General features: G+C 41.3%; 1 protein-coding gene across 7 annotated transcripts in view; it reads left to right on the plus strand.

Moving 5' to 3' along the window:
* MTUS1 (microtubule associated scaffold protein 1) overlaps positions 1 to 20,570 on the plus strand; it is a 174,412-nt gene that overhangs the window by 78,300 nt on the left and 75,542 nt on the right. For 4 of the 7 annotated variants that reach the window (XM_058720073.1, XM_058720071.1, XM_058720074.1 and 1 more), the window contains exon 4: positions 13,749 to 13,910. The exons of 2 other annotated variants lie outside the window; for them this stretch is intronic. In XM_058720073.1, the coding sequence (XP_058576056.1) occupies positions 13,749 to 13,910 (162 nt within the window). Of the gene's footprint in view, positions 1 to 13,748; positions 13,911 to 15,492; positions 15,910 to 20,570 lie in introns of those variants that run through there. One more of the 7 variants, XM_058720077.1, reaches the window with a different exon arrangement.

Here is a 20,570-nt window from a genome sequence, read left to right on the forward strand (position 1 = left end):
GACCTCATGGCTCAAAGTAATTCTCCTGTGAACCTTGGCTTCTAATGAGCCTGGATGCTCACCACGTGCCTTTTTCCATCGTGGTTAGGAGCTCTGTGCCGGCTGAGTTCAGTCACCTCACCACCAGATAAATACATTTGTTGACGGACCTGTGAAGACCCTTGTTCATCTTCTTTGTACGGTAGCTGGGGAAGGGACACGACCCTTCTTAGTCTTGAATTTATTACACCTTCAGTTGCAGGACACATGTTCCTAGGCCTGTGACTACGGGAGTTATTTTTGTTTAATCCCCATGTGAAGCAGCAGAAATCTTGTAAACACACTTGCAGAGGCAGGTACTGACAGTATTACCACGAGCCCTGTGCTTCTGAGCAATTCAAGTCCTCGTGAGAACCTTGCTTTGTGGCAAGTTCTTGTTTCCCTGTCAGATGACCACCCTCTTAATATCTGTTGTGTTTTTGTTGTGACTCACCTGTACTCCCATGACTATATTTTTGAGTTCACTCTGGAGCAAATAGTGATGGCTACATGGAGTGGTTTGTGTCGTACTAATAGAACACTGCCTTGACTAACTCAAGAATATGGACTATTAAAGTCACATTTTGCAATATATAAATGTAGAGGGCTACTGAAATTTTGTGTTCCGGAAGATAATTCATTCACTTGACCCTTTGGAAGTATACACTGTGCAAGCTGTACTGCAGACCCAGAGCAGTTATGGGATAAGAAAGACCTGGTGCTTGCCTTCAAGCTATTACCAGTCAAGTAGGGGAGGTGGTGGGTTTGTCCCTCATCACATCTGTCCTTAGGATATTTTAAAGTAAAACGAAAGCTGTAGGATTTCAGAAGAGGATACGATTAACAGTACCAAACTTTGCTGAAACTCTTTTTTGCTGTAATCTAGGTAATTCTATACTGTGATCGAGGTACACCTTTGCAAATGTGTGTGTCAGTCTTGGTTTGCTATTGATGCTTTGTTTGATGTTTGCCATCGAGACCTTGGAAATACAATAAGGAGGCTACATCTGGATTGAGGTAATTTTTAGGACTTAGCTAGTATACTAGGGAGTAGAAATGATAGGACAGGCAGCTAGGGTTCAGAGTGTGGAATGTAGTGATTGTGGACCGAGTCAGTAAAGATAAACGGGAATACAGAGAAGGGAAGTTGGGCAATTAGGACACGATACACTGGTGTTCAGGCAGTCAGCAGGCAGAAGAGGTCCAGACAGAGCCCAGGTCTGTGCGTGCCAGGAAAGGAAAGGAAGAAGCATTGTAAACCGTATCTCTCGTGCATCTTGGATTTAACCAGTGCATTTGGATAGCTCGTCAGTTTTCCACTGCCTTTTTCCCAGTAGGCTATTTTAAAATTATATCACTTTTTGGGGCACCTGGGTGGCTCAGGTGGTTGAGCAACTGACTTCGGCTTAGATTGTGATCTCCTGGTTCAGGAGTTTGAGCCCCGCATCGGGCTCTGTGCTGACAGCTCGGAGCTTGGAGCCTGCTTCGGATTCTGTGTCTCTCTCCCTCTGTCGTTACCCTGCTCACGCCCTCTCTCTCAGAAATGAATAAATGTTAAAATAAATAAATAAACAAGAAGTAAAACACTTGTAGTGAAAAGTGGGGAGGAGAGAAAAATCACCCTTAATCTCATTAATGCCAGATAGGTTTTAACGTCATAATTGATAACTATTCAATGCCTTTTCTTTTGACATATTCTCATGTGCACGTGGTAACATACATTTCATAGGTGCAAGCAATTCCTACTGTTTCAGAAATCCTCTACCTAACAGTCAGTAGGCACTTGCTTAGTTAATTGAATTTTCTTTTTCACTTAAAAGGTATAGTGCCTATTTCCTTAGCTTCTTAAATTCTTACTCTTTAATAACATGATTTTAAACGGCCTTATAATACTGCATCGATGGAACGTGCTGCAATATATTTCTTCAGACTTTGAACATGACGTTGTTTCAGGGTTTTTGTTCTGTTTTTTTAGTGAATGAAACGATTTCACGCTGAAGAACTTTATACATAGTAAGAGAGCTAGTCAGATAAATTCCTTGGATGCATTCCTTTAGATGGAATCACAGGGTGTGAGCACTTTAAGACTTTGGTTGCACGTTGCCAAATTGCCCTTCAGAAACAGCCTACAAGTCGGTGCTCCCTCTCTGAGTACGTAAGAGCATTTTCCGACACTCTTGCCAGTATTTTGACATTTCTAACACGATTTCTAAATATTTACTCTTTCAGAAAGTGCAAACGGTATCTTATTTTAATTGGCATAAACTTGGCACTGAAATATTTATTGAATAAATGTAGATTCAGTGATCAAAGTGCTGAGGTACAGAAGTGAATACAGGATCGAAACATGCCCTCCTTGAAGTTACATGCTGGTGGGAGAGATGGGTAATATGTAAATAAAAGTAGATAGGATGCTTGATAATGTAAAGTGCTAAAGGGGGAGGGGAAATACTAATGCAGAGAAGGGGAATATGAAATGGCGGGTGTTACTTTTGTGTGAGAGAGAAAGAAATGTTGGTTAGTGTGACCAGGGAGAGGTGGCTTTTGAGTAAAGGCCAGGGGGTGTCAGTCCTAGGAGTATCTGGAGGAAAACCGTGCTAGTCAGAGTGAACAGTAAGTGGAGACACTGAGGTGGCTCTAATGTGCTCTGGGAAAGCAAGGGAAGAAGGAAGGAAAAGTTGAAACAGAAGTGAAACAGGTAGTGGAGAACCAGATGTGGAAGGTGTTAAAAATCCTAAGGATTTTGGCTTTTAACCAAAGTGACTTAATTTTTTTAAAATTTTTAATGAATTTTGTTTAAGTTTATTTATTTACTTAGAGAGAGAGAAAGAGACAGAGAGAGAGTCCCAAGCAGGCTCTGCACTGTTAGTGCAAGCCCAATGTGAGGCTCAAACTTCCGAAACGGGAGCTCACGACCTGAGCCAAAATTGAGAGTTGGATGCTCAACTGATGAAGCCACTGAGGCACCCCCAAAGCGACTTAAATTTTGATAAGATCACTCTGATACCTGTGTAGAGAGTATATAGAATGGGGGTGACGGCTGCATCCAGAGATCAGTGAGGAGGTATCGCTACAGTCATGGCAGGAGATTATGGCTTCTTGGACCATGGTCATGGCAGTGAGGGCTGGTCAGATTCTAGATGAGCATGTTGAAAGTGAAGCTGACAGCATTTGCTTAGAGGAGGTGAGAGCGAAAGAGTGGAGTCAGGTGACTGCACATGTTTTGGGTGTGAACCATGGGGAAGGATAATGGTGCCATCCGCTGAGATGGAGATGGGTGATGGGGGCACAGATGTTGGTAGATAGTTATCAGGAATTCAGCTCTGGAGATACTAAGTTGAGATGAATAATCTGTAAGTGAAGATGTTGAAAGAAAAGTGGGATACTTGAGTCTAGAGTGCATGGATTTCTGGTCTAGGGATATAAATTTGGGATTCATCAACATGTAGATGGTATTTAAAGCCACTAGACTGGGGCGCCTGGGTGGCGCAGTCGGTTAAGCGTCCGACTTCAGCCAGGTCACGATCTCGCGGTCCGTGAGTTCGAGCCCCGCATCAGGCTCTGGGCTGACGGCTCGGAGCCTGGAGCCTGTTTCTGATTCTGTGTCTCCCTCTCTCTCTGCCCCTCCCCCGTTCATGCTCTGTCTCTCTCTGTCCAAAAATAAATAAAAAACGTTGAAAAAAAAAAAAAAAATTTAAAGCCACTAGACTGGATTGGATCACCAAGATGGTAAGTGTGGAAGAGAATAATAGGTCAAGGGCACTACTGGGAAGCTCCCTGGAGTACTCCAAAGTACCTCTGGGGCATTCTTACATTTTAAAGGGCTAGGGAGATAAGGAGGAATTAGAGAGGAGACCAAGAAGAAACAGCCAGAAAGGTAGGAGAGAAGTCAGTCAGGAGTGGCGTTCCAGAAGCCAAGTAAAGCAAACTGTTCAAAAAGGAAGGAAGAATCAACTGCCATCAGATGCTGAGAGAGAGAGAGAGCATGGTAGTTAGAATACCATCTGGTTTAAACCCGAGGTTGTGTGTTTATTTAACAGGAAGTCTAGATGTAGGTAGGTCTACGTTTGGTGGCTTGGTAAGGTCCTCTTTGTGTCTTTCTACTCTTCCTGACTCAACATGTTGTTCTGTCAGGGACTTTTCAGTTAAAATATGGTGGCCAAGAGTTCCAAGTATCTAGTCGTCTTGCTGCTGTATAAAAAGGCTGAAAGTGAAGGATGGCATCCTGGAGTAGAGACTTACTCCCCACATGCGTGTCTACCTCCATCAGGGAGGAAAAGTCCTACTCAGCGCCTTACACCCCCTCCCCCACCCCCCTAGCACTCCTGTCTTGAAGTCTTACTGGCACAGACTGAGTTGCATGGTCACCCTAACCTCAAGAAAGATTAGGAACGCAAGTATTAGGCTGTTTAAGCCTTTGTTCAGCATGTGAGCGATGGAATCAGGGATTATGGATGACGGGGAGCCAGGAAAGACGCTAGACACATTAAGTTTCAGCAGTTTTAAAAATTGTATTGTTGATTTTTATTTACTGTTAGAACTTGTGCTCTCTTATATTTTGAGGCAAATGATTCTTCGTTGACTGGATGTTGTTCATTGTTACTGTCCTGTGTTTTATTATTTGCCTTTTTATTTCGTATATGGTGCCTTTTAAATTCTTGCATTTTTAATATGGTCAAATACATCTTTTCCTTTAATTTTTCCTAAGTTTTTATGCTTAACTTGGCCTTCTCTACCGTGATCAAAGAGATTAATCCGTATTTAGTTATGGTTAATTTGTCTGGTTTTGTTCTAAATCCTTTATAATCCAATTTTATTTTAATATTTTTTTCATGTTCATGTGCATGTATGTTGAGACCAGTGGCTAATATTTAGCTATCGTGTAATAAGTGTTAGGTATTGTTCTAAGCATTTTAGAAATAAAAACTTACAAGGCACCTGGGTGGCTCAGTCGGTTAAGTGTCCGACTCTTGACTTCGGCTCAGGTCATGAGCTCATGGTTCACGAGTTTGAGCCCCATGTCAGGGCCTTCCCTGACAGTGTGAAGCCTGCTTGGGATTCTCTGTCTCTGCCCATCCCGTGCGCGCACTGTCTCTCTCTCAGAAGAAATAAACATTGAAAAATAAATAAATAAAAATAAAAACTTACTTAACCTTTAAAAGAATCTATGAAGTAAGTACCCCTGTTAATATGAGAAATCCAAGCTCAGAGAGGTTAAGTAACCTGTTCACAGCCAGCATGTCCTGGAGCTGGGCTCAAACCCTAAGCAGTCTGGCTCTGGATTGTCAACGTTTAACCCCTACGTCATACATGCAGCTTTTCAGATTTTAATTTTTTTAAGGCCAGTTATTTTAACACCACAAAGAAATGCTTTCACTTATCTGAAAAATCTCTCCCTCCTATTCTGAATTGTTATTTTTCTGGGGTTTATACACCAGTTTATTCATCTGTAAATATAGTTTTATGCCAATAATAGACTATTTTTCTATTTTCTAATATCTTACAGTAACTAGTAGCACACCTTCCTTTCACTTTTTCTGTGATAAAGTCTGTTACATTAAATTTACCATTCGAACCATTTTTAAGTGTGCGGTTCAGTGGCATTAAATCAGTTCACTTGGTTGTATGATAATTACACCATCCCGGCTCCAGAACTTTTTACCTTCCCCAGCTGAACCTCTTTATCCATGAAACACTAACCACCTCTGTCCATCCCCCAGAATGGGGACCACCATGCTGGTGTCTGTCTTGGAATTTGACTATTCTAGGTCCCTCTTGGAGTTTGATTCCTCTAGCTAAGAGGAATCATGCAGTGTTTGTACGTTTATGAGCAGCTTATTGCACTTGGCATAACGTCTTCATGTTTCATCCATGTTGCAGCCTGTGTCAGAATTTCTTTCCTTCTCAAGGCTGAATAATACTTCATAGCATGGCCACATTTTATCCATTCATCTGCCAGTGGATCCCTTGGGTTGCTTCTACCTTTTGTTTATTGTGAGTAACTTTCTGGACATGGGTGTATGAAGACCTCTTGAACATCCTCCTTTCATTTATTTTGGGTGGGTGCCCCGAATGCCAGTTACGTTTTTAATTCGGGGGGAACAGCCAGACCATTTTCCACAGCAGCCGTGCCCTTTTACTTTTCTACCAGCAACGCACGGGATTCCAATTTCTTCACATCATAGCCACCGCTTGTTGTTTTCTGTTTTGCTTTTATAATAACGGTTCTAATAGGTGTGATGTGTCTCATTGTGGTTTTGATTTGCATGTCTCTAATGACTAATGATGTTGAGCACCTTTTCATGTGTTGCTGTGACCATTTTATATTTTCTTTGGAGAAAGGTCTATTGCAGTACATTAACATCTACGTTCATATTGATGGGAAAATTTGGTCCTTTTGGGTTCAGTTAAAACGAACCTGCAGACACAGATTTGAATAGAATTTATTTCTCCTATAACTTATTTTTTTTTTATCCCTTTGAGTAGACTTGCTCTAGTTTTGTAATAATTCCCAGCTACCGTAGATAATGAATGCAAAGATCACTTTCTCTACGTAGTTGTGCTAAAAGAACCCAAGTTATAATTATAGCTATAGACACATTCCCATGTTTTGTATTTTAACTATGTCTCTTTCTTTGGCATTTTCTCTCCCTGACTAGTAGTTAATGAGCCTGCCTTTATTGATGTCTATTGTGTTTTATAAAATACAATAATTTATATTTTAAGCTGTATGTATTAATGGGTAGTTTGTATTTTCCAGAATGACCTCCATAGTTGTGTCATTGTCTTGTGAAACTTCCCACGTCCTCTAGCACTGACAAGTGCACTAGCTTCCTAAGTTCTCTGATTTCAAACTCATCCTGCTAGGTGGTTATGCAGCTGCCACCACTTGATCAAGTTCCAGGTCAAATGCCAAGAAGCTGCAGTAGCCCACCCCCCTGCCCCCACTTCCCACCAAACCCTGCCCGTAATAGATGAGGTCTCTAAAGCTCTTAGCCTGGCATGTAATGCCATCCTTAACAGTAAGCTGTCCATCTCTCCAGCCTCATTTTCTTTTTCTTCCCCATGATGTCTGTGCACCTAGTAAGCCATGCAAACCACAATCCTATTAGGAAAATTTTAACCACATACAATGTATTTTCTAATATTCCTAATGACTACTTAAAACATCTGGGTTGCCTGGGTGGCTCAGTCAGTTAAGCCTCTGACTTCGGCTCAGGTCATGATCTTGTGGTCCTTGAGTTTGGGCCCCACATCAGGCTCTGTGCTGACAGCTCAGAGCCTGAAGCCTGCTTCGGATTCTGTGTCCCCCTTTCTCTCTGCCTCTTCCCCACTCATACTCTGTCTCTCAAAAATGAATAAATGTTAACAAAAAAAAAAATCTGGTGGTAACTTCCATAGTAAGCTGTCAAGTGTTTCTATCACCCTGTACATGTGTGCTCTGCGATCACCTTACTTTGCAGTTACCTCAGTATGTGGGCAAGTAAATAGTTGAGTAACACAACCTCTCCTGTGAATCCACTGTCCAGATTTTTATTAAGATGATCTATGTCTTCTAATATAGGTAATATAGTAGTTAAGGCTTTGCTTTTTGTTTTTTTGTCAACTCATTGAGACATCTTCAGAACCTTTAAATTTCATCAAATGTAGTGAACAGCAAGACATTTTTTTTCCATGCTGAATAATCTCGTGAAAAACACATTAACGCTGAATTCATTCTAGTCTGGCTGAGAATTCAGAGAGGAGAACTTGCTTTGACGGGTAGATGTTTCTGTGGCCTGGGAAACTGCTCTCATTACTTTGAAGGTGTTTTGCGAGTAGTGTGGGACCCACCTTCTTTCTCAGGCCTTTCCTTAGGGAACAGAGGAAGTCAGATTGGAGCTGAGAGATTACACTGCATACCTGTGAATGCCCTGGGAGCTTTCTCCTGGACAATGAGTCATTTAATATAAGTGTCAGAACAAAGGAGTACCATTCAGGAGTTTATTCTTTGGTATTAATTTCCAGTCCTAGGAACACACCATTATGGAATCATGAAGAAGTTTCCAGTACCACAGTTCTGTGTTTTCATCACAGCCTTATAAAAGCATCAACTAAGCCATTGATTGCTTTGTTGTTTTTTTCTTAGTAAATTTTAAAAGATTTAAAGAATACCTATTGCTTGCAGAGGCACAGGAATCAAAATGATTAGAATCTACTTTCTTTAATGGTTGATCCAATTTATCTTTCCTTGGTTTCTGTATGTTTTGAGCATCTTTTGTCTGGTTAAATATTTGGCTCCACTGACTTTAATAATACTAGTTTTTATGATAAAATATGCTTATCATAAAAAAATTCGCCTGAAGTAATAATAAGCATATAAAGTATGAAGGGAAAACTGCCCATTTCTGCTTCTTTCCTTCTTTTTCCCCTCTATCCCACTGTGCTATATATTTTATAATAGTCTCATAAAATTCTGGAATTTTTCAATATGTAGGTTAGTATAAGCTTAAAAATAGGGTATTATTAATGTTTTTTTTTTCACTTAATCATTCTATTGGATTATTAGTTTTACAAGGCACTGCTTAATGATGTTCTGTTGTTAAATACAGTACATTTAATCAGATTTTCCAAGGTGGGTATCTAAGTAAACTGCTTGTTGATGAAGCTATATTTCAAATCCAATAGACGCTCTGTGTTACTAAGGCTAAGTGCAGATGCTATTCCCTCCATGTTTCCCCTAGCCAAAAGATGGTAGTAATTACAAGGTCAAAAGAAAACTGTCATCTCTATGTAAGATTGTGCTAACAGTGTGAGCTTAAAATAAACCATGGAGGTCAGTAATATGTCTGTAGGTAGACCTTAAATCTTTATGATTTACATCTGAGATAAGTTAGATGCTGTGCAGTGAATGGGTAAATACCACCTCCTGGAACTAAAGAGCAGTCCTGTAAGGATTTCATTAGTTAAGAATTTGGTGCTCAGGTTAGTCTCTCAGCCCAATATTTCCATGTCTTCCCTTTAATATTGGTTATGATGTGTGTGTGTGTGTGTTGTGTGTGTGTGTGTGTGTGTGTTACTGCTTCTTTTTAAGAAGTCCAATTACAGATACTTTAGATCAACTTTGCTCTTAAGATAAACATTAGGACCATTGGTGAAATAGTTAAATTCCTTTGTTTTATCCCCACTTTGTTACCATTGTATTTGGGGAGCCCCCTCCTAGAAGAAGGAGCTCAATCTGACCTCCAGCCTGGTGCTTATTTCTTTAACCATGATGCTTGTGTTCTTTGACACGGTAGAGGGAACCCTGGGCTGGTGGTAAGTTACCTGCCTTCCAGGACTCACTGTCGCTGCTTAAATGTGACCGAGTAAGCCATTTGACTACCCGAGTAGTATTTTCATCTGTGAACTGGGAACAGTAACGGCAATGCTCTGTTAGGATGATTATGAGTTCCAAACGGCTAATCCTTTGGTAAAGGACGCTTTGTTCAGGACCCTTAATGCCCATTAGACAGACTAAGGGTAGAATGGGCAAGACCTTTGCTAGGGTTGCAGGTTGTCATTAGGCGGAGTGGGTGAGGCTAGGTAGGAGGGACCATGAGCCTCGTGAATGGGATAGGACAGGTCATGGGAATCACAGACTAGCCGGGGAACCTTGCTTCTGGTGCCAGGCTGCATGTTGGAATCAGAAAGGGTACAGGTCGGTAGTAATTCTGAGCCACGCTGAAAAATGTCTGTGAACTCAGGATGCCATCAGAAACAATGCTATGGAACATCCTTTCTGAAAAACAAGTTGATTTTCCAAACCTGTTGAGCCTGGACTGCACTGTGGCTGGAGCCCAGAAATTTTCATCTGTCACTTGCTCAACCTTGCTCATTGTTTGTGATGAGGAGGACTCATCAAATGTTTGTGCTGTGATTTAGTAAATTCATATTCTAAAAATCTGTTCTTTCTGTACCTCCAGAGGCAAGTAAAACTGGTAGGTAAATGTAAATTTAAAAATCACATGAATGTTTGAATATCTATAACTTGCTAATTATTATAAGGACTATAAAAATGTTTCCTTTTATATAGTTAACAGACTGAAGAATCTGTTAATATATACAAAGGACAAATAAACTGGTAAAAATTAAGTGTTTAATGTTTTAGTGTAGACGAGAGAAGGCATGATCAAAATTTATTTACTCTTGGCCTTTGACATTTTTTTTTTTTTTTTTTGAGAGACCATGTGCAGGGGAGGGGGAGTAGGAAAGAGAGAATCTTAAGCAGGCTGTATGCCCATCTCATGACTGATTGTGAGATCATAACCTGAACTGAGATCAAGAGTAGGACCCTTAACCAACTGAGCCACCCAAACACCCCTGAAAAAAGTTTGGTAGGTATTCTGGTCAGTACAATCCTACATTTATTTTTTTTCCAGCTTGATTGAGTTATAATCGATAAGTAAACTTGTAAGCTCTTAAAATTGTACGTTGTGGTGATGTGATTTGATAAACATTGTAGAAGGATTTTCAGTATGGAGTTAATTAACATATCCCTCATGTCAGATATTTCTCTTTTTTTGGTGAGGACATTGCAGTTCTACTGTTAGCAAACAGTATTCCAATGATATAATTCAGTGTTCCCAACTAGAGTCACCACTGTACGTTAGATCCCCTGTCCTCATTCTTCTTACAGCTGGAAGTTTTCCCCCTTCCACCAACCTCTCCTTATTTCCCACACCTTACTCTTGGCCCCCAAATAAAAATTCATTCAGCAAATATTTATTAAATTGCACTCCATGCTAGACACGTTGCTAGGTCCTGAGGGAGGGATCAGGTACCATTCCTGTTCTCAGGGACCTTGGAAAGTAGTCTGAGAGCCCTAGTGAAACAGATCCTGGGGCGGAAGCCAGTGTCGGTATGGTAACAGAAGATGTGGCCCATGGCACACGCAGGACGGTGATCTGGCAGGAAAGGCTTTACAAAGCTCCGACTCTCAACAGCGCTTGTCATACATTTGTGTATTTTAACACATCTTTGTATAATGGAGGTTGTGATTTGGTGTCTGAGTGGCAAGGATTTAAAGGTCAACTTTGTAGTCACCAGGCAAGATAGAGGACTACAAAGGAAAGGAGGCTAATTCGTTCACCACGATGGACATAAACAGAAGAAGAGAGTAAGAAGGCCTGGAGAAGTAAAAGTGTGTGTGTGTGTGTGTGTGTGTGTGTGTGTGTGTGTGTGTGTGTGTTTAGGTACAGGGATGGGGGCATGGCAAAGCACAATGGGGGACAAGTTTGTTGGAATCAACCGTAAGACTGCCGCATAGGTCTTTATTAAGAGAATTAAAAATAAGGTCATCCTATAGGTAATGAGGAGTCACAAATTGTAGATTTGATTATGACCTCTTTTCGTGTTCAGGAGTTCAACATGATGGAGTTGGAAAGGACAAAAGGACAGGACTTTAGGAACCTATACAGTTGTTACAGCAAAATAGGAGGGAGGCAGTGAGGATTTGTAGGATTTGGATTGAGAGGAAGAAGACCTCTTTGAAAAGAAGTGATGTGCCTCATGAATTAGAATAGTACCTCCCAGTGGAGCCCCTGTGTGGCTCAGTCATTTGAGCACCTGACTCTTGGTTTTGGCTCAGGTCATGACCTTGGATCTGTGGGATCAAACCCCGCATCTGTGCTGAACACAGAGCCTGTTTAAGATAGTCTCTCTCTCTCTCCATCTCTCTCTCCTCCCCCTCCTCTATTTCTGCCCCCTCTTCCCTGCTCATGCACTCACGCACACTATCTAAAAAGAAAAAAAAGTAGATTCTGGTGACGGAGAGAAAACTACATTAATTGTAGCAGAGGACCACAACAAATGTAAAAGAATAGTGCGTGAAGATTAGTAACGGGAAACCTGGCTAACATGGAATCAGGAGGCTCAGCAGGGGGAGCTCTCATGCCTCACCACCACTTTTTAAGCAGCAATCCCAGCAAAAGAGACTAAACTTGCAAGTGGATACTACTTCATTATCTCAGCTGGAGGAAGGAAGGCTCCCGCCCCTCTCCCCGCAGCAACAGCCCAGCCAATGAGGGCCAGTCACAACTCAGCCAGTGAGAAGCCACTCTACTCCCAGCTCCCAGTTTACTCCATGGAACCTCTCATTTATGACGGCCTTCCCAAATTCTCACCGTCCTCTATAGAAGAGCATGCCTCTCCTATGTTCCACAGACTTCCTTGTGGCTTGGCCGTAGCTTGCAGGTCTCAAATTGCAATTCTCTGCCATTCCCAAATAAACTCATCTTTTGCTAATAAAATAAGTGACATTTTGATTTTTACGGTTAACAAGTGCAAGGATGAAGCTGGAGATAGGAGGGCTTTAATGTGAGTGACTTTAAATGACAGATCTCCTTTTTCTCTATGAAAATGAAATCTTAACGAGCAATAAAGCAGTGGGCATTATTTCCCAGACATACTGTCTCACTCACTGTGGTGCTGTTAGGAATACATGACATGGCCGTTTTTACGTAAGGTCTTTTTCAGCTCTGCATGTTTTTGTTAGGTAATACTACTACCATTGAGAGTCTTCATGCTAGATTATATGGGGATCTGGGGGAAAAAGAACAATCCCAATGCTTTGAGCCTGGGAAAAAGGAAAATGGAAGTTACAGTTAGTCTAAGTAGGGAGGAGGGTATCTAAATGTCCAGATTGAAACATTCAGTAAGGAATTTAAAATGCAAGTGGTATTGGAATTTAGAAAGAGGAGAGGCTGCAGGTGGGAACCTGGGATCCATCCACACAGGCAACAGTTAGAGTAAAGTAAACGAAGAAGACTGAGAGGTGGGTTCGATGAGAGTTGTAAAGATTGAACTTAGGAAATGCCCATAAACCGGTAGCAGGTATGAATATCAGGATAGTGTGGTCTCATATATGCCAGAGAATATGAAGCATACATATTTCATTCATAAGTGGAAACACTTTTGCTGAAAGAAAGAGAAGTTTGGAGTGAAGACCCCTTAAGTTTGGCAAATAAGCAGTAAAAATGGAGATGAAGAAAAGAATAACAGCACCCCCTGGTGGTAGGCATTAGGCATTTTTTAAATAATTTTTTTTCCATCCTCAAATTGAAGTTTTCTTTGTGTTTTGGTTTTAAAATTTTCATCTGTTTTTTAATACAGTAGCCTAGTGGTGAATGGGTGAATTTGTTTAATTTCTAATCAGCGGAATGGGCGGAGGTCATAGCTTTGATTTCAACGTTGCCAAAAGCTCATGAGTCACATGGCTCTTTAGGTGGGTCTCCACAGAAGACCTGCGTTAATTACTTCAGGTTATACAGTTAGAGCTACCCTTCACAGGTCCCAATGGCCTCATCATTGCCTCTAAATTAAGAAAAATAAAAAGTCAAGTCTATGGGAAGATTTCATGATTCTGAATATTTGGTTTGTGTTTTAACCCAGTAATTAGTACAGGAATTTAAGTTTATAAGCTTAAGTCTTTTGGGGTGCCTGGATGGCTCAGTCGGTTAAGTGCCTGACTTTGGCTCAGGTCAAGATCTCACAGCCCGTGAGTTCGAGCCTCACATTGGGTTCTGTGCTGACGGCCCAGAGCCTGCAGCCTGCTTCAGATTCTGTGTCTCTTCTCTCTGCCCCTCCCCTTGCCCCACTCACACTCTGTCTCTCTCTCTCAAAAAAAAAAAAAAAAAAAAAAATTATTAAAAAAAAACTGTCAAGATGAATAGTAGTAGAAACTCTTTTTTTTTTTTTTTTTTAATCCCAAGGAAAACCTACATCCTTAAAAAAAGCACAGCCGTCTTGGGTGAATTTGCGTAGACCACTTCCTAAATCCAAAGCCTCTTTGAAAAGTTCTGCGCGGAGGGGGACAGGAAGCGCGTCCTCTGTTGCCAGCACCCACAGTGATCTGAGCACTTACAGCAGTAACTGTAAGTTGGTTTGACACCAGACTTCACGGGTCATTGAAACCATAGTCACCAGGAAAAACTAACGTGCTACAAATAATTATCAGAATTTTGATCTTGCAATTGAGAGGAAATGTCAATACTGCTTCTCCTTTGGAACTTCCCGAAAAGTTTGGCAGGAAGAGCAAATTCTTTAAATGACCTTCTTTTCTGATGCACATGCTATGAAACACTGAAATATTTGTGTTGAAGCCACCCGTTTTTTTTGTTTTTGTTTTTGTTTTTTTGCAAGGGGGATGCTAAAGTGTATCATCTGAACCAGTAGTGTTTTTCGGTTTAAGGAATGAGAGCGATATAAGGGCTGTTGGAACCCAACTGGAAATCAGAATAAGGAGAACTTGTTTGATTTCTTTGTAAAAGACTGGATTTTGCAGATGTATGTTTTATAATCTTGTATTTTGCATGCTAGCGTCCATGAACTATGACGGGTGTAACTTCAAGCCTAATTTTAAGTAACGTAAACTCAGAATATTTCTCAAGTTGTCAGGGTGAATTCTTTTCTCCGTGTATAAAATGGGTGAATCAATTGAGCCCTCTTTTTCATTCAAAGGATGTACTTGGTCTTGGTATTTGCTCTCTTTTTGAATTTCTTTACAAAATAATGCGCGGATTTATTACTTTGAACAATTGTGCAGTGTCTGCTGTGCACGGGCACCACAATAGATGCAGCAAGGGATACGGAATGCGAAAGAAATGGTCCTTCTCTAGAAGGTAGTTGAAGAGAATAGTTAACCCGGACGACTAGAATACCAGAGGTAATAGGATGATTTCGTGTGAGGTGGGGAGGAGGGCAGCTCCCTCTGCTTCAAGGACAAAGTGGAGTCCTAGTTCCTGAACCTTCTGCGTGCGGCACGGTTATACGGTTCCCATGCGTTCTCTCTCTCTCTTTTTTTTTTTCTTACTCAAATAAGTTGTGCCACCACCCCGATTGTATACATGAGGTAGTTGAGGCTCAGAGAGGTTGTCGCTGGTCCAAGGGCCCTCGGCCAGCTCGTGACAGGACTCAGGATGTGAATGCGTGGAGGAGAAGGCGCCGAATTAATGAGCGTATTTCTGAGAGGTCACTGAGCAGCACCGGCTTGTCTCACATGACAGTAAGTGGCTGTGTGCGACCACGCCGGGGCTATTAAAACGTGTTCCTTAAAAAATGAAAAAGGAGTAGTATCTGCTTAGTGTTTCGCTTTTAAAGCTCTGGCGTAGAAGAAAGAGGAAAGGTTTGCGTGGAACCAGTGACTGTCTGCATTTGAAAAGGTAATTCACGCGTGTATTGTCTTCAGGTGCTTGGCTTGCAGCTTTCTCTGTGGGCAGTGTGACCTTTCCAAGCAGCCTGCCAGAGCAGACTCTTCAGCGTGCCCCTGGAGGGCCGGCAGCAGTGGAATTTGTGACCCTCGGAAGCAGACGTGTCCTGTCGTGCCGCCATCCAGCGTTTGCCATTGACAGCCATGTTGACTTGGCCACTCTTTCAGTACTGTGGCCGACTCTCCGAAGGAGGTTGTAAAATGCTTTTGTCCGTTCCTTTTTGTCCCGTCACAAAGGAGTTTGCCATGTACCCACGGAGCCTGTCTAGTGGCGATGCGTCCCCGTTGCAGATTAAGCATTCAGATCAATGAGTCTTTCTTAGTTTGATTTGCTAGGCGGTTTAATCTGTTTTGTGTCGTGCCTCGGAGCTTACGGATTTCCCCCCCTGCGTTCTAATTCAGTAAGAGCCAGCATGAGGGGTAGGAGAGTGAACATGGCTGCGGTTCCTGCTTAAGATTGCTTTGATCTTTTTAAATGACTGTACCAGGAGGATTTCGCAGTTGTACAGAGACGGAGATTTCTTCAAAAATATTTATCAATTCTACACTCACCCCACCGGCTGGTTCAGAGAGGCACTATGATGCTACCTTACTGACATTGCTGGTCCTGGGATCCTACAGCCTTTGTATAGTTCCTTTGTTAGCCACGCTTACTGGGAAAAGAAGTAGGTCGACGATTTCTGGTTTGATTCTTCTCTTTGTAAGCATGCTTAAGTTGTATTCAATAAATTGATTTAGCATCTCCTGATTGTTACTTTTGCACCTGGTGATTTGTTAATAGTAATCTGTCTTCGGCATGTTTATGTTTAATTTGTGAATGGTTGTAAGTAGAAACGGTTGTGTTATCTATTTTCTGTGTTTTCAGACTGTTAATCTAATTCAGTGGCATTGTTGACATTCTGGGCACATGAAATTACCTTATTATTAAAGACAGTTTGGCTTTATTTGTGATTAAATAACAAATAGTTTTGTGTATGTAGCTTAGAGTTGTATGAATACAGAAAAACATTTTCCTAGAATGAAAACATTATATCTTTGATTATGTTTTTTCTCATATTATATGCAAAGATATTAAAGATGTGTGCCTTTTAAAGGCCTATGAAAAAATCATTTTGGACTGAAAATTTTCTGTTTCTGATAATAATGGGTCATGTGAGAATTTAATCTTTTGATCAATGTTTTGATTCATACTGGGTTAAGCATTTAAACCCCTTTAAAGAATGTGTTCTTGCTTTGCTCGTTTCTTTGTGATATGATTCTGTTAGTGGTATCACTTAAGAACTTTGGAGATTGCATAGTGCTCTTGTAAAATTACCTGGTTCTTGGTAGTTTGGTATCCTTTAGAAATAACATTGAGTTATAAAACAAAGGACTAAATCAAGCTATGATAAGCTAATACAGTTCTCTTACTTGGAGGTTTTAGCTGGTTCTTTCTGTGTGTCCTTCTAAGCACAGAAAATTTAAAAGTGATATTAGCCCGAAATATTGCACAATGGTTTCTGTACCAAATATGCTCATTTGTAGAGTTTAAATACAAGCTCTTTCAGACTCCACTAAAATCCAGTTGTTAAGATCATTGGATAAGAATACCTACTGTAGGTCTTGAATAGATTTGAAGGTTTGAGGGCCATTGTGTAAGTGTAGAAGGAAGTCTTTAGAGAGCATATAATTTTGCTCCTTTAGCGAGTGTGAAATCCAACGGCTTCCTTCTTCCGGGTTGGCCACAAAAAAAAAAAAAAAATGTGTATTTTTGAGAGACAGATGGTAAGGTGGGAAATGTAAGAGATGCACACCAAAGCTGTTGGTACTCTTTTAGAAGTAGGAGAACAGGAAGGTAGCTAAAGAAACAGAGTATTCTTGACTTTTCACCTGCATGGCCAGTCCCGACTCAGCTGAGACATAGAAAAGGGCGTTTACCTCAGTCTCCTCCTAGTTTTCCTTACTTGCGGGAAGCTGGATGATCTTCTACCCTCCTAGCCCCAGGATTCTCACCTGATGAATGGGAGGGCAGTGCCCCATCATCTTCAGAACCTTTGCAGCAACAAATGTTTCTTCCACTTGGATTTTCTTCACTATAGTAAGATGGTGTCTAATAGTCTGGAAGGTGGGTGTTTGAGTTGTTGAAGTGATCAAGTTGATAGAAAAATTCCTCTTATTTACCCACAGTCCGAGGGCAAAGGAGTATTGTCTCACCTGCCAACACTGGTCAGTGGGTCAGATGTATCTGGAATAGAGTGTTGAAAGGGTTTGAGGCTGCATCCGGGTTCGGAGCCAGTTTGTGTCTGACTAGTGACGTCTGCTGCAGGTGAGGAAGGGTTGGAGGCAGTCCTGTATTATAGGTTTAATACTTATGCACATCTGAATGGACTGTGTAATAAGCAAATACTATTATCTAGACTGGCATTAATTTTGTTTTCATTCTTTGAGTGTTTTTCTGGGGTATATATGAGACATTCTTGTTATTACACAGTTGAGTAACTTGGCTTTTGGAATCTGAAAGCGTAGACTTCGGTAGCGCCTTGATTTCAAGCCAGGTGGGCAGATGGTCTGGCATAGTGGGTAGCGTTAGACAGATTGACAAAAATATTCAAGAAAGAAGCAGAATGTTGGCTCTGTGCGTATACATAATTCAGTAAACAAAACCAAAAACTGATGTTAACCAGATGCCAGAATGTAGTACGAAATTTTGGTTTGCAAGTAAGTCTGGAACAGTGAAAAGCCCTTCTGGGATAAGAAAAGAAGGTCTTCTGTCTAGGTTTCTCTGAGAATCTCTTCACTTTCTCTTGAGACTCTGTTATCTCTCTTACTCTCATTTATTCCATTTGAATCCCATTTTGATCATGAGGAAATGAAACTAAGGATTCCAGAGAATCTATCATTCTGGCATAATTGAGGCTGCTAGGACCAAGGATCACCACAGAACAAGGGCAATTCTAAGTTGTTATTACAGCTGCTGGGAGCTGGGCAACCGTGTGATATCATGTATTGACTCGACAGACTGTCACTGAGAGGTCGTGGCCCCTGCAGCACCATGTAGACGAGAATTCTGAGGATGACTGTGGCTTCAGTAGGACTATAATAGAAAAACCTATCTAGAAAGTCCTTCCCTCCTGCAGAGGGAAAAGCCACTCCTGCCTCCTATGTGTCTCCTTGACTCTCACACTGCTCCCCCACTCACAACATTTCACTTCCTCCAACTAGACGTGTAGCAGTTTTTACCACAACAATCAATTCCCTGACACGCCAGGTGGGTCGTCTGCAAAGTCCTGACCCTGTCTACCTGAGACAGCCTCAGATTCCACGTTAAGGGCTCAGTTTTGCAAGGCCGTCCTCCCCCTTGGAGATGCCACTTGTAAGTCCGGGTTGTCACCTGTGCTGCTTACTACCCAGGTGTACTTGGGAGGTTTCAACGACTCCTGTCTTGGGTCTGATAAATTGGCTAGAGCAGCTTACAGAACTCAAGTAAGCATTTACTTACATTCGTCAATTTACTATAAAAGGATATAACAAAGAATGCAGACGAACATTTGGGTGGGATTGATGTGTAGGGCAAGGTACATGAAACAGGTGAGGAACGTGTATCCCCTTTCGAGGCTGCTACTCTCCCAGCTGCTGCGTGTGTCCACCAACTCACGCTCTCCCAACTCCATAGTTGGGGACTTTTATGGAGACTTCATGTCATAGGCATGATTGATCATTAAGTGGATTTTTAGTGCTTTTCGCTTCTTAAGAAAATGAAGGGCAGGGACCGAATAGTCTAAGATTCTAATCATGACCTGGTCTTGCTAGTGACCAGCCCCCATCCAGCAACTCGCATAGAGTCACCTCATTAGACCAAAAGATACTCCTTGTCACCTAAGAAATTATAAGGATGTCAAGGAGATCTGTGCGAGGAATTGGGGGCAGAGACCCAATATATATTTTCTGTTATCTCACAGGTACTGAGTACCAAGTTCATGTTTATTTAGTGAGGGTCCTGTGAGGGCATATGTACTCTTTCCAAACATGATTTTCAAACCCACTCATTATACATAGATGAAAGGAGGCAGGCAAGGCAGGGGCCGAGTCAGGACCAGAACTCGGTTATCATAGATTCTCTTCCATTACTTGAAACTATGATATTAACATTTTGCAACTTTTGCCACCAAGTGTTTATCATTTGGGTGTGATAGCTCTGGACAGGGGAAAACTGAGATACCTTCAGGATACCCAACCAGCTTCCTTGTTAGGAACTGAAAATAGAGGACAGGAGAAATACTTTTAGGACATCATGCCTCATAGACAAGTACATCCTTCAAGTTGGGGTTTACTAGAAAGCAGCGCACCAGCTGGAAAGTATTTAGGGAATTGAAAGATGTGTAATTGTTGGTCATAAAAGTGTGTGCAGCCCAGCCCAGCTTGTGTCTGCTATTACTGAACCGGGAAAAAGTGAAGGCAGGCCATGTGTATATAGATCGTCAGAAAGAGTGTGTGTGTGTGTGTGTGTGTGTGTGTGTGTGTGTGTGCGCGCGCGCGCGCGCACGCACGCACGCACACATGTGTAAGTGTATGTGCGTAAATGACTGTACCTAGTCAAACTCAGATATTGTATCCTTCTATAGGAATTTTGACCCTCCCATGTTAGAAATTTGATGATAGATCTGATGCTAGACCTGGTGTTTATGCTGAGCCTGAAGCTTGGTGCTTTGTTTCCAGGACCACACCTCCTGTCTGTGTGTGACAGGGAGCCAAGGGACAGGACTATTGTGCCTCATGAGAAATTCATCTTGTGCTTTAGTGAGAAATCCTTTTATCTGTTTTTTGGAAACTGAAAGTCTTTGTGTTTAAATCTTAGAAACGAAAAGTATGAATAAATCTAGGATCATACGATGTTCTATTGGGTCTGTAAATTAAACTCAACTTTTCACAATCTGAATAGGTGACTTATTTTTTCTGCCGACTATAATTTTCAAAATGTTTCAAGAAAAGTAAGGCTAAAATCAAATTGTTATAATACATGGTCAAGAGTTCAATAACGTCATTTACTTCCTTCCGGGATTTTGATCTAGCAAAAGCTGAAATGCTAATTGAAGGCCAGTATCCATTTTATGTGAAAATCTAAAAGATATGCTCTATGAAATTTTGCTTATGTTATCTTAAGACTATGAAGTTCTGTCCCACGTCCTTTAAAAATTTATGTTGAATTTTATAATAGCAGTATCTTCAGTATCGTCGTTTACATTAGCTCCTTGTAATTTTCAGTTTCAGAAAGACCAAGTCTTTAGGTTCTGAGGAAAGAGAAGTAAAAAGAAGGATAGGAAATTGACAGAAACCTCTCAGTAGGAGG

The sequence above is a fragment of the Neofelis nebulosa genome, chromosome 3, assembly GCF_028018385.1.
Source record: "Neofelis nebulosa isolate mNeoNeb1 chromosome 3, mNeoNeb1.pri, whole genome shotgun sequence".
Lineage (NCBI taxonomy): Eukaryota > Metazoa > Chordata > Mammalia > Carnivora > Felidae > Neofelis > Neofelis nebulosa.